This window comes from Zootermopsis nevadensis, unplaced genomic scaffold, assembly GCF_977971745.1.
Source record: "Zootermopsis nevadensis isolate Lab colony 2312 unplaced genomic scaffold, Znev_1.0 Znev_ptg000029l, whole genome shotgun sequence".
Classification (NCBI taxonomy): domain Eukaryota; kingdom Metazoa; phylum Arthropoda; class Insecta; order Blattodea; family Termopsidae; genus Zootermopsis; species Zootermopsis nevadensis.
The window spans coordinates 2,587,434-2,601,675 of NW_028259161.1; the positions used below are offsets into that span (position 1 = coordinate 2,587,434).

The window sequence follows — 14,242 nt, forward strand, 5'->3', positions numbered from 1 at the left end:
GTAACACCGACAACTTCCGGGGCACGGGGAACTTCAAAACTCTGGGTTTTAGTTGTTCATCATTCAGCAGGGACAGCTCGGTAGTAAGCCAAGGTCGAGCATATCTGCCAACAAAATACTAAAATACCCCCCCCCCCCGTGTTGAATAACAATTACTGGGTGGTTCGCCTCCTGTCCTGTGACAAGGTCGACCCCTGCAGCGGCCTTTGCAGGAATTCGCGTCACAGTCCGCCACTGCGGTCAGTGGGCGAGTACGTATGTGGACCACACACCAAACAGTCATAGTTAATTCAGCGTCGTTTATAAACGACGAAAGAAACACGACATCGGATGCAACGCATTTGAGCCTCACAGAAACTGAAAATCACACAACATGCAGCGTTTGTTAGGGATTTTAAACGAATGGACACTCAGATAAACAAAACGTGAGAGCAAAAACGGGTTGTGAGTGTGTGGACTGAAGATGTTTCCTACTTGTGTAACGACGCTTTCTCATCTGAACACATTTAACAGCGTCGATTAGGGCAGTTAAGACTCGAGGTACACCCCTAAAGATGGAGGCTGTACGTTTCTCCGAAACACTGGTGTCTGCCTAAAATTCCACACAACGTCATAACCCAGAAAACCAGCATCGATAGATGGAGGCAACGAGCACCTCTGAAACGGCGATCTACTATGTACATGACTACACGACGGCACAGACTATAAGATCACGATATAAACTTTCACCGCCATGAAAATCACAAGTCTCATATAAAGTGTACCGCTGTTTCTATCAACACCCGAGATACCGATTAATTAATTTCTCAGCAGCACCCAACCCATTACGGTATCAGCACATTCATAGCTTTTCAACCAGAACTGCGAATTATGTGCCCAAGTAAACACACGATACCATTCTATTACGTCGCCAGTGCTGAAGACTATATGGATAATCGATTATGCACTGATCAGATGTGAAAGCGGCGCGTCATATGGAACCAACGGATAATGGACGCAGCTGGCGACGTTTACGGTGAAATTTTGTTTTCACTACGCTGACAATGCTAAATCAACTGCTCACATCATTTGCGATCGAAGGAAGCAGAGAACGAGCAGTCAAAGCACAGTCTGTTTGGAATAACAAGTTCTCTTGTCGATTCGTGTCTGCCTCAGGGAAAGAAAAGAAAAGAAAATCCTGGAATTCCCCTCAGACTGAAAGCTGCAGGGACATCTGAACTACATTTACTGCTGTTCCTTCCGTCGGGCTGGAAGTCTGTTCTGCAGAAAAGACGTGTGAACGGGAACATGTCTTCAGCACGATGACATCGATTTATGCATTAAACTCTACTGGGCCACGAGTCCTCGGCACCGTTCTCAAACTTACTCTATCTGTGTTCTTCCTTCAATGCGACAGACCGAGTTTCACACCCATACACACAGTTTTGCGTGCTGTAATCTATAATCTGCATGCTGACAAGCATTCCCAAAATTTTAATTTCTTCGTGAATGTAACTTTGAGCCGTTACTTTCCACCCCAGAAGTTTTGATAAGACTGTACCCTGGTGACGGGGCATGAACACACGTGCACATGCTTGGTTTACATCCGGACCAGCCTCATTACTAGCGTTTAACGGAGTTCAAGTTCTCTGCTAACGAACTAAGCAGGCCTGTTCCTAACTTCCGCAGAGACACGTCCAAATAAATAACGAGTTACTGTGCACGCTTCAGCACATCAACTACATGCAAAAGCCACGTTTACATTATAACTCTGGACTTAAGTTACAGCTGCGCGCTTTCTACTTATTTGTTGTTGTGATGCTTGTACAGCAGGAGCAGCCCAAATGATGTCTTAAAATGCTACTCGCTGTTGCTTGAGTTGGCTCAAGACAGACAGGACGTACAACAACACATCGCGTCGCAAGACAAGTGATTCTAATCCCGAACATAACCTACTATTCCAAATATTTCGGTTTTACTCAGTACTTCAACGCTGGCGTAACATGCAGCACGCATGAGGGAAATACATCCACAATTCAGTCGGAAAGAAATCGCTCGGAAGACCTTGGCGTAAGTAGATGAGAGGATAATATTAAAATGTATCTTAAATAAACAGTGTGGGAGGTATGGACTGGATTCATCTGGCCGCGGGATAGCGAGCTCTTGTTCGTAAAAATTTTGGAATTGCTCTCCTTTTTCTTTTGTTGCAATTCAAACAAGGGCAGAGAATGTGATCCTGAAAGAGGCAACAATTCACTGGAGTAACCTGGAGAAACATGTAAGGAGCCACTCTGGATAGGCAAATCGGCTAGAAAGAGGTTTAAAAGGCTGAGGATAGGTATCTGAGTTTCGGGTCGTCCTGTCTTGGCTCAGAGACTAATTTGAGCTGAGCACAATGCCCATATGTTCCAGGGAGAACGTGCAGGATTGCTGTCAGATAACCAGCAGGTAGAAACGGGGATCTAACCCAGACTATTTCACAATTTTCACTGTATTAGAGAGTATCGAGTTAGAAATATGGCTGTCTTCTGGGTTGTTGCGCCGTGTAGTCATCGCCCTGATGATGGAGGCAGGAATTACCTCTGAAACGTCGGTAAACTTCTACCAGACTACACCGCGTATCAACCCAGAAGATATCCATCTTCAGACTCAACGCCGTGAAAACCTCAAATCCAACTTTCGTGTCGAGGTCGATTCACTCTATGAAGAATCCAGTCCGTTCCTCAAAGAAATCACAACACTTCACCATTACAAAGATCAAGTGGTCAACACTGTTTAGGGAGTGAGAATAAAACGAATTTCGTACTTGCACTCTGGGGCAAAATGCAGAGTTACTGCAGGTGGTACCACTGGGTTTAAAGGGTTAGAAAAAATAACATTTGTGATATCAGCTCACCAAGTAACAATCAATGGGCTTCTCGCGAGCCTTGTTGTACGCCTTCTGCAACTCCGTCGCCCTGAGCGCATGCGCGATGTGTAGGGCGCTGGCGTCGAAGCGCCCGTACTGGTAGTGGTGGTGTTGGTGGTAAGGTTGCGTCTGCTGGCTGCCATTGTTGTTGCTGCTGTTGTTGATGTGCCCGTTCAGATGAGGGCGGATGTTGAGGGCCTCGGCGTCGAACGTGCCCTTCCCACTGCCCCGGATCTGCTCATTCACGACATTGGCGGAGCGGGGAACATTGAGAGCGGACCTGATGCCCACGGCCGAACCGTCCAGGTGTCCAGGGCCGATTTTGGGCACATGGGAGCAGCAGTACACTTCCTTGTCCTCCTGACGGTGTTGATTGTTGTAGTACGTCTTGAGCGTCAGCTTGGTACCACACACCGCGCACTTAAAACAGCCGCTGTGAAAAAACGTAAAGTCCTTGAGGGGACCGACCCTGTCCACCTGATACACTGTCTGATTGCACCTGAAACAGGTGCTCTCGTAAAAGTTCATGCGATACATCGCGTCACGCCACGTCACAACTTGTATTTGCAGGCAGCGCAGCAGCAACGGCCATGATCCTTCCCTGCTTCTTCCTCGGTACTGTCGCAGTCAGCCAACCACGGCGGACGGCAGGCTGCACGTTCCCCTACCACCTGCAGTAGCGAGGGGCAACGCGACTTTCAACCATCGGCCGACATCGGTGGAGTACCCGAGTAGCTCCACGCACCGACTATAATTTATTCAACGCTTATTCCGTCATTTACTTACCAACCAATTCCTTTCTTTATACGAAATAACTGTTGCATCTTTTACTGTACAGGCATAGATAGGCCTTCCACTATTTAAGTCCAGCTATAGAAATGTCTCGCAGCACAGACTTTCTTCATAACGAATATATTTAAGAAAGAACCATAGCAAAACAGTAATTTTTTGTTGTAAAATTTTCGTCAACAAAAGACGCGAATAATAAAAGGTCCACAGCATGATAACAGAATGCTAGGTGGAGTTAGCTCTTGCAAACTGCTGTAAAATGTGTTTGGATTATTAATCCAAGTTATCTGTTCCGTGAAAGATTGGTCAGAGGGGCACACAGCACAAAAGTTTCGCCGTACACAGTATTAACTGCCAGTGGTCGCTTTCTCTTCAAGTATGTCTGCTTCCAAAACCAGGCGAAACACGGCTTCTGACAGAAGAACGCTTATAGCAAGCACTCGGAGCGGCGCAAGTGGGGAATTAAGGATATTCCATAATAAGGATCTTCGTTTGCGATGGGCCGGATAGGTAGCTCAAGGAGAATAGAGAGTTTTGGTGAGAAAATCACTTTAAAACTGGCCATTTGGAACGTTTGAAATCTAGGAGAAGCTAATTTGATGTGCCATTTCCTTCACACCAGTTTCCACCGTTATAACAATCATGACTCGGTCACTACAACCTCGTTTGTAATAATACATTAAGTTGAGGGTGGCATTATGACAGAGGAGGAATCACTCTTTGTTCACGGAGATAACGGTAAGAATACGCTGTGAATATGGGAGGTGGTCAGAACTGGCTCATTATGGTGGGCGATAGTAGCGCTTCTAGAAGCTTCAGGCACAGTAACCAAACGTTAATTGAGAAAAATGCAGTTTTAAAAAAATTATTTTTATTGCGCAAGTGATGTAACGAGTTGTGAACGTCGTAACAATGTACAGTCGCAATATTGCAGTTGTTCCTGTGTGCGAAACCGGAAGCTTGGCGTTCCACTAGATGGCACCGCTAGACCTTGTCACAAGATGCCTTAGCACGTTTCAGATTTGCTGCGCAAACAACTGTTTTCCGACGACTTTCACGGGACAGGGGTTCGGATCGTGTCTTTGATGAGGCATTATAGCGCTTCTATAAGAACTGAATCATTCCCATTAGTGTTACGGCAAAATATATTAACGTGCCAGTATAAAAGGCAAACAAGTTGAGAGTATAAAAATGTCTTCTGGGATTTTGCGCCCCAGAAGACAGTCATATTCAAGTCAGCTCCTTAATTATGTTACTGGCTCCAGATTTTAAAAATTGCAAAACAGGTGGGGCGGACGAGCAAGAAAGGACCCGCAATAAGAACGTAGATTAAACTCAGCCCAACAGCGCTGGAGTTAAGAGACAGCATAAAAATAATGTTACGTTCTGTCAAGGACCGTAAGACTTGCCGATAAAGCGTATTTGATTTTTCTTTACAAATTTCATTTTTCGCCCCGAAAAATAGCCTTTGAAGCGGCTTGCACTTCAGATGTGAGCAAAAACACGTGCAGGTCTTCATGTAAAGTGTCTGTTATTACTGTTCGATTTTAACCAAAACTACAATTTTTTGGCAAAGTCTAGTTTAGCTTCCTAACATCAGATTTAATGGAAATCCATTCAATTGCTTCCAAGTTCTTGGACTGACGTGGCGAAGCTAATAGACAATTTTTGCGACTTTACGTTCTGAACGCGCAAAAAGATTTGTCCCCGTGCTTAATTACGAACTTAGAATGGAGGCAAAGTTACAAACATGTTTAAACCCGGTGCTAGATGGAATTAAGTTGCCAGCCTTACACTCGATTGTGTCCAGACGCAGTGGCGAAGAGATGAGCCCTTGCAGGGAATCCAACCCTTATCGGACGCGCCTCAGTGCCATCTCTCCATGTTCACAAACGAGGTTCTGGTGACCAAGTCACAACCACAACCAAAACAACGGTTAGTCTAGGGTCCATATTTGGAGGCATTGTCAAATCTGGCTTGAAAAGGAACAGTTAACAAACAGCGCAGTTGATTCGTGAATCTCCATTCGACGAAGTGTGAAATTAAATCCTGGCTTATCTAGTTTTCAGTTTGTTTCAGTGTCCACGCAACATGTGGGCCGCGAATCGTCGCCTACGTCATCGCCGTGGGTGTCGCGGGAACGCGCCATGCCCATACTGGGGCAGGTTGCCCCATGTTACGTCACAACGCGTTTCCTCAGTTGCTCCAAAATCAAAAGTCGTGCTGCGGATCAGTTTTACAGTCAATCTGGGTCTCTTATTACAATGGAATGGTAAAGCACAAAATTAAAATTATCCAATAAGGTTTAGAAAGGGCCCCTAGTAGGATATTTAATCGAAATGGGTTGCGTAATTTCGGGGGTTAAACGTGCAGTTAGAATTATATAGCACCAAGCAAATTATTTGTGTTGCCAAACCAAAGGCTGGACATCTTTAATTTCAGTTCATATTCACAGTGTCACAGCGCTGATGATACTTTCCACAAACAGACAAGCAACAGTGGGTTCAGTGCGACATAACGCATCTTGTTTATTAAATTAATGCCTAGTACGTAATTATCAATGGGTAGAAAAGAACTCCAGTGCTCCAGATCACAAGCTCTTGACACAGTCCAAATGGACATGTACGCTAGCATGGGATACTGCATTCCACTGAAAAGTTCTCCACATTGTTGTTAGGAGGGCTTGGTCTCCTCAAGGGAGTCAACACCTCCATAAAATTGCCACTCGACTGCTTCTGGTGTAGGTTGGGCACGATCAGGATCTGTAAGCAAGTGCTGCAATCATTGCTGGCAACCGTCACGCACAGACACAAGGAAACGTGAATCACGGGACGAAACAACAGGATCTGTAATGACTGCCGGTGATCATCATGCACGGACACAAGGAAGAGCGATGTCGATGAAGCGACAACAGCAGGCGGCACAATTCATCTCACACAGAAACTTCGGTATGAAAGTATTTAACAAGTACGTGGGTACAGAACAAATATAAAGCAAAATGTACTCCTCGGAAGAAAATACGGGACTAACTTCCCTTTACGTGATTCCATCTGAACAGAGACAAAAGATACATTTATAAGTGAATAATCACGTCAGTCACAACTTGACATGTCTGTACACTTAACAGGCTTATAGTGTTCAATTGCCTGTATAAGAGTGTTCTGAACACAACCTGCAGGTAGACCAGAATTTAACTTGTCTAGGCACAGCGGGATATATTTCCATTAGCCTCAGAACTGCTCCTTTACAGTCCATGACTGTACACTACTAAATAGTGTACCAAGATGAAAGGGAATGTAGTCATGATTCTACTAGCCTAGCATTCAAAAGGTCCTGGGTTTCATCCCATCTGTCACAATTAATATAAGAAATAAGGAAAGCAATAACAAACTTGTTAGTGTGATTACATTCCTTAGACAAGAACAAAAACCAACATAAAACTGGTTCAAGGGTAGTGATGGCGTAAAACTTGTACTGAGTTCTGGTAATATCGGACTGTGGGTTCAAGAAACGACATGAATAAAACGCGTGCACGTCCTGATACCACAAACCCTGTGTTCTCTTATGAAACCAAAATGTGGGCTAATAAATACCTCCACTTATTAATATTGTTTTTAAGAGAGTACTAAACTGTTTTCTGCACACTCAAAATTTATTTCCTTGGTCAAGGAAATCTGTTACGAAACCCGAAGGTTTGTCGCCATCATCAAAGAAGGCAAACAGAAGAACGTATCCAGAATAAATCCAGTTTAGGTGTTCAAAAACTGCTTCACTAACGGTAAATCTGGTTCTGTTCAGTTCCGAGGCGCTGAAAAACAGGCTCGGTCAAAGGCCTAACAGCTCCGTCTGATTAATTTTATTTACTGGATTTCCTAAAACAGTTTTGGTCGTATCCTCACACTATGTAAGATGCCCCGAGTTCAAGGGGGTAATGACCGAAACAATGAAAACAAGTGCTTCTGAAACAAGGGCTAGGCAAGTTATGAATGATAATGCTGAGTCAACGGAATCCTGGTGTTTGGATGTTGGTAAGCTGAAAGTGGTAGGATCATGCAGAGAACAGTGGTTCAGGGTGCACTTACTGTGAGGATGCCAAAGAAGGTTCCAATGGCAATGCCAGCCAGAACATCACTCCAGTGGTGCATGTAGTCTGACACCCTGGTGAGGGCTGTGGCCCAAGCAGCCATCATTGCCAGGAACTGCAGCAAGTGCTTGAGGTGCTTTGAGCTCTGCCACGCCATACGGATCTGTAGGTACATCTGCGGAACAATTAAATACCAATGAAAAGCTCAGAAACTTTCACTTAGTACTGTTAAAATTCGGCAGTAAAGTTGCACCCGTGCCTAAGCACCAAACAAGGAAGACGTTTGGGAGAGTACAGTTATTTCTACACTAGATGGAGGTTAGTGATCAACTTCAGGCTCCAACCACTTTGACACCCGCGAAAGAGCCCTAGAACACAATGGATAGAAGGCTGTGTGGGCCTGAGACCTGGCAAAGGGAAAATTTCCTGCCCTGCACAGGAACAGAACCTGGTGCCCCACTCTGCAGCCAGTTACTGCACTGACTGAGATATTCCAGCTCATACAATTGAGGAAGAGTAGGGGGCACGCATGCATAGCATAAATAAGAAATGCATCTGAATATTTTGGTGGAAAACTTCACGGAAAGAGGATGCTTGAACGATCGATATGCATGTGAGGAAACAGTTTTGGGGGATGTGAACTGGACTGGACTGGACTCACTCATATCAGCATCCACTGGTAGATGGTGCTGAATCTTTGGGTTTCATAATGTCTTGAATAGGTTAATACTGTAGCTATTTAATTATATATTTTTCAAGGTGAATTATACAAATATGTTAGTTGATTAATTAGACAGTTAACTGGTTGTCTCAAAATAAGTAAATTTTTGTAACATAAACTTTAATGCAAGAAGGTTAAACAGGAGTCTTTTATCTGTCTTGGAGACAAGGGACTTCAACTGCAAAGCAAACACACTAAGAACATTACTGAGCTGTCCAGAACAAGTAAGTACTCACAATTGTGAATGTGGCTGCATAGAAAGACAGTGACGAGTGGCCTGAAGGAAATGACATTCTGCAAACAAAACAAAACAAAATGAAGGGGGTCAATAACCAATTAATATGTAGGTAATAAATTATGCTGTTTCAACTGTGCAGGTTTTTATAAGGAAACATAAAATGGGCAGAAAATTATGAATGATGAATAGAAAAGGATTTGGAAGGAAAATGCAGCCTACTTGAAGGTACTATTCTAGCACTGGCTTTCATGGACTGAGTTAAGATAAGCAGTATCTCAGCCAAGGTTCAAACTTCCCAAATAAAAGTCTAAAGCATTACTGCACTACTATACACAAACATGCACTGTGCCAGGACAAGTCAGGTATGTGTTGAAAGAAATTAAATTTATGTCCTGTGTGGATTACCTGTGATGGTACAGAAAAGAGTGTTTTGTGCACAAAAAGTTGGTTACAAAGATAAGATATGGGAATAGCAATAAACATCTACATCAAAACCATTACTGGTTTCTGAACCTGTATAGCATAATGTAATTTGGGTTTATTTATTCCTCAAAACACCATTTAGAATAAACTCCTATAAACATTAATGAGTCATACTCTGAAACATTTCTGCCATTCCCATGTTAAATAACAGTCTCTGTACACACAACAAAAGAATGATAAAAGTCACTTAATATTACAGTTACTGACAAAACAAAGTTAGACGTTTCATTACTTCATTCACCCAGAGGTTCATGTAACTTGATACATAACACAAGAACTGGAAATTATATTTTGAGCCCCATAAGACCAACAGTGTTCCAAAAAAGATGAAAGAATTCTGTCTCCTATTTGAACTCCGAAATCATTCTTCTGTTTTTGCGAAATTACAGTTATAACCTGTATTGTACATATCAAGAAAATTAGAATTTGAGTCAGTGTTACCAACAAAAGATATGAGTCTTATATTATTCCTTTGAACTTCTTAATTCTCTGCGGCATAATTTAAACTGACACTCTCAGTCTAATTAACCTTATCAACCATCTGCTGCTGTTTACATACGATCCAGTTGGCCACTCATAACCATGCATCGCAGCAGCATATCACTAGAATATTAAAGTTCAGATGGCATCCCCTTAGTTTCAGGCTCTAAATCCCCTATAGCCATGAAATAAATATTAATTTAAATGTACTTTAGTGTGTTAAGCACAGTTAGGTGAATTTCCCTTTACTGCTCTAGACGAGTAAAGTGTTAAACCTAATTCCAGTTATAATTCTAATTCTAGTTATATTCAGTACATAAACATATGTTGAACAACACTGAACTGGTCAAGACATAAGGGTTACCTGGCCTCCTTGATGAGGTCATCATTGCCCAAGCAGATGTAGTCTGTGATGTAGTTGTGGCTAATGAAGTTGCAATTCAGTCCAAGTGGCACACACGCAGCCAGGAAGTGGGGGCGCAGTCTACCTACTAGGCGCTTGGCCACCTCCACCGTCACATGCTCCATCCCCGCGCCGAACAAGAATGCCCCAACATAGGTATAGCACTGCACCATCCACAGATAGGGAGTCCAGCCAAACAGCACCAATTTGCTGGGCTGGGTGATACCCAATTGCACTGTCTCCATTACCACCACCTGCATAGAACAAGGATATTCTATATTTAACTTTTTCCATACCATTGTTCCAAATCACTGGGTGCTTGCTTTAAATATAAATTAGTGAAAATAAATTCTCCTACAAAACTATGACACTTAAAGGTGACTTACATTAAAACACAGAGACAAATGAAGACATATTTTATCCTCTAATTAAATTCAGAATGGAAATGGTTAATGAGACTTTAACAGCTGCACGGGTCATATGTTGCTGAATGATGACATGGAAATTAAGTGTGAGGAAGCAATCATGACCTAGTCATTATCCTGGAGAAACAGTAAAAAAACCACAAAAACACTCAGTGTGTACAGTCTGCTAACAAAGAGAAATTCAAATCAGGAGTGCTAACAGTGGATGAAGTTTTACTGTCCAAGCAGTTTTATGTCTAAATGAATTCACAGTATTAGAAGTTATCACTGAAGCAGTACAGGCCAAAGGGCCTAAACCATAAAAAGCTGAAGAAAATAAGATATTTAAAACAAAGAGCAAACTGCAATCACATGAAACTATGTCAAAAGACAGGGACCTGTCTCCTCACCACAAGCACAGGCACACCCAACCCCACGATTCCCACCAGGAGGCCACTGACAGTCTGGTATGCGGGCACCGGATAGCGGATGGAGTCATCATCACAAAAGAAGCCTCTGTGGAAGGGCTGATCGAGGATGTACAACAATAGTGCGAAGACACCCACTGGAAGATAAGGAATGGCTGATGTAGCAGTAACATTCTACACTTGTACCTCTTTACTGACTGTGGTTTTCCTCACTCTCTCCTATCGCAGTCTTATCTACTCATCACTCGTGATTATCTTCGCATCTCAATCAGCACTATACGGTCTCTGATTGGATGTGCCATAGCTCAAATAGTTAGTCACGGATTTCTCAACAGAGACCTGTGTCCATGTGGAACTTATGGTGGACAAAGTGGTACTGGACAGGTCTTTCTCTGAGTTCTTCAGTTTTCCCCTGTCAATATCATTCCACTGTTCCTCCATGGGCCCATTAGTGGCCCAGGTGCACAGAACAGTCTCCCACCCTCACGATAACTATATAACTTCAAAACTTCAGCATTTGAAGTAATCACACTCCACCAACAGTGTTGCAGTGTTATTTTTTTGGTTTTTTTAAAGAGTTGAATGACATGACTATGTGATGTGTAGCTTCCTGTCCTGTGTGATTTTGAAAAAGTCCTACTAGTTTTGTCACGTCTGTCTGCATATATCAGTTCAGTAAGAGGTGCACTACATATTGCTAAGCTATTAAGGATTAGATCACTGAAAGATTTGTTCATGCTGCTGCAACTGTGCTGCCTTATATCTGTGCAGCATTGCGTGAACTAGCACCTAACACATCAGACAGGAGTGTCATGTCAACACAATGAACCTTTTTAATTGCAGCCTCTGTGACCACCAAAACAGGCCTTGACCTCTTTCTCCCCATCCTGCCGTTATGATTTACGTAATTGATAGTGTGATGTTAAACTTCAGTAACAAAAGTGCCTCTGTGTAAAGTATTGGAAGTATAAACACGGGTGCCACTACATGACAAAAATCTCGACTCCTCTCTGTTTGGAGCTTATTCACGCTAATAAATAGCATTGCTGATGTGTGCCTGCTGCAATGTCATTGTTTTCAGAAATATGTCACATGATGGTGGAACAAGAGGACGGAATGTCAACACTTATCTGACTTGGAAGTAGTTCCATTGTTAAAACAAAACACGAAACGTTTTTAACAATCTCAACCCCGAATATTCGCTGTTAAACGCCATTGCTAGTCGTATACAGAATAATATAATGGTCACGAGAATTCTCGAATGGCCACCAATTTAGCCGCATACCGCTGCCGGTCGGCGGACCACAGTGTGGAGACTTTGTGAGTTCAAAACTAGAACATCAAATTTGTAACAAAATAAATGTTGAGTTGCTCTTAGTGGTAGGAGCTACACAATAAAGTCAACGCCCTCGTATGGTGTTTCTGAATTGAAGAGCCATATGAAAACAGTGACATATAATGAAACACAGGAAGACCTGGGAGTAGATGGCAATGTCCTCGTGACCTCCGAACGAGATGTTTCTCACTCCCAAAGCCTTGTCCACGCCTATCGCAAACGAAGTGACGATATAGACTTGGGATCTGCATCTGCTGGCTGTCTTTGCCCCCCACTTCGCTAAGGCCGGAAAATTACTAGCAATCCACTGGCTGTTACCGGTATCATGTTTTGTGCGCAAGTCCATGGGTCCCGTCAGTTATGTAACGCGGCCAGATAGCGATACCGAGCAGGAGATAACTTTCATCACTCCTTTGCACCCAAGTGCTCCTCAACACGCGGCAGGCATGCCAAGCTGTTTGTCTCAAAACTTCCTAAAGTTTCTGGCTCGGTCACAAACTGACATCAGCAACTGCCTCGCTTACTGAAATCCTTGTTTTTCAAGCCTCGGGTATCCAGTCTCTCCCAGCGCAGCTCTTTTTTTCAATCTGTAGTCAAAATTATCCTAGAATCCTCACAGCAATAATATTGCTTGTGTCAAGCGTTTGAACCCGCCAAAGCATCCTATCCGGTTTGATATTACGGACCGAAAGGTTCATTACCGCCAAAGGATATAATCGTGAGCCAGTTCGGTCCGCCTGTTTTACTTAGTTCCATCTACGTATGGCTGTTTAACAGATCTCTTCCGAGGGTTTCCATTCCAAAATTTTGTTCCCGTTACCAGTGCTTCCTGACGTCGCCAATCTTATTAGAACAAAGTGAATTACAATCTCTACGCTGTGTAATTTTATTTTTCCCTCCATTTATCTGCTCCTTTAATCCTGTTGTTGTCTCATAACATACTGGCCAGGGAAAACTGTAGTTTTTGTGCAAAACAAATATGCGAACCGGACATCCAGCGATACTCACGCAGCAGCACGCAAGAGATGTCAATGAAGACGCTCAGCAGACACGTTCGTCTTGTGGCCATGCTGGTCCCACTAACCGCAGTCACTGAAGAGAACTACCGCGAGGACGGGTCACGTGATCCCCTCATTTCGAACAACGCAGATAAGGTTTCACGGATACCTGACAGTAATATGTGGAGAAATTCCACCCAAACCGCAGGTTCTTCAACCGTCATAAACAATAATGTCAGTTCACATCTTCACAAAGTATTCCTACCAATCGCTTACGAATCCAAAATTAATAATTCGATGTAGATGAAATAACCATGACCAAAAATCCTAATCTGTTTCGAAGCCCCTTGTTCCTTCAGGTGTTAACGAACACTGTTTCAACCACATTTCATACACCGGAGGGATCAGAAGGCGACCTTGAACGGTGAATAGGCAGGGACTTCGAAGGTGTCGCCATGGCATTTTTCAAAGTGTAGCAACGCAACAATTCATTCGCACAGCGTTGTCTCTGGGGGTCCCAATACACAATGGACGTCTGGGCAACTGAATTTTTTTTCCCCCTTTTAATTTCGATGCAATCAGTGGCATTTCCATACATTGCTTTTGTGAACCAACGAACTATAAAACATGAGCAATGCCGGCACACGCTAGTTCTACAGCATAAACGTAATAATTTCACATTTGACAGTATAAAAGGAAGAACTGGGTTATCGTTCCGTATGTGATGTCGTTTTGCTATTGTAATTCAAGACTGTCAGCCCCTTCGATATCCCTTCTAGATCAGCGTTCGCCAACCCTTTTGGTACCGCATGCCCCCTCCCACAAACTATCTCGTACAGTTTAATTAATCAGAATACAAACTGAAACACAGTGGTAAGTTTTTTCATTGTGCTTTTACTTCGATGTGGGAATAAAAAAAATGATTAATAGCTTAAAACTTGCAGCAGTCTACCATTAACAAAACAAAGGAGTGTTCTACTCAACTTGTGTA

The 14,242-nt window shown here is 43.1% G+C and overlaps 2 protein-coding genes across 2 annotated transcripts in view; both read right to left on the minus strand.

The window, feature by feature from the left end:
- Nucleotides 1-5,939, minus strand: part of Hil (peptidase hillarin) — a 32,247-nt gene extending 26,308 nt beyond the window's left edge. The window contains exon 1 of the mRNA XM_022082874.2: nt 2,876-5,939. Within this exon, the coding sequence (XP_021938566.1) occupies nt 2,876-3,424 (549 nt within the window). The 5' untranslated portion in view covers nt 3,425-5,939. The remainder of the gene's footprint in view (nt 1-2,875) is intronic.
- A 135-nt stretch (nt 5,940-6,074) lies between these two features.
- On the minus strand, nt 6,075-13,360 carry LOC147872239 (putative phosphatidate phosphatase). Its single transcript, XM_087358197.1, has 6 exons — nt 13,262-13,360; nt 10,900-11,054; nt 10,047-10,339; nt 8,718-8,775; nt 7,759-7,935; nt 6,075-6,438 (listed from the first exon to the last, which is right to left on the minus strand). Exons 1-6 carry the CDS (start codon nt 13,320-13,322, stop codon nt 6,304-6,306), a joined length of 879 nt encoding a protein of 292 aa, XP_087214323.1. The 5' UTR covers nt 13,323-13,360; the 3' UTR covers nt 6,075-6,303.
- Between the last annotated feature and the right edge of the window lie 882 nt (nt 13,361-14,242).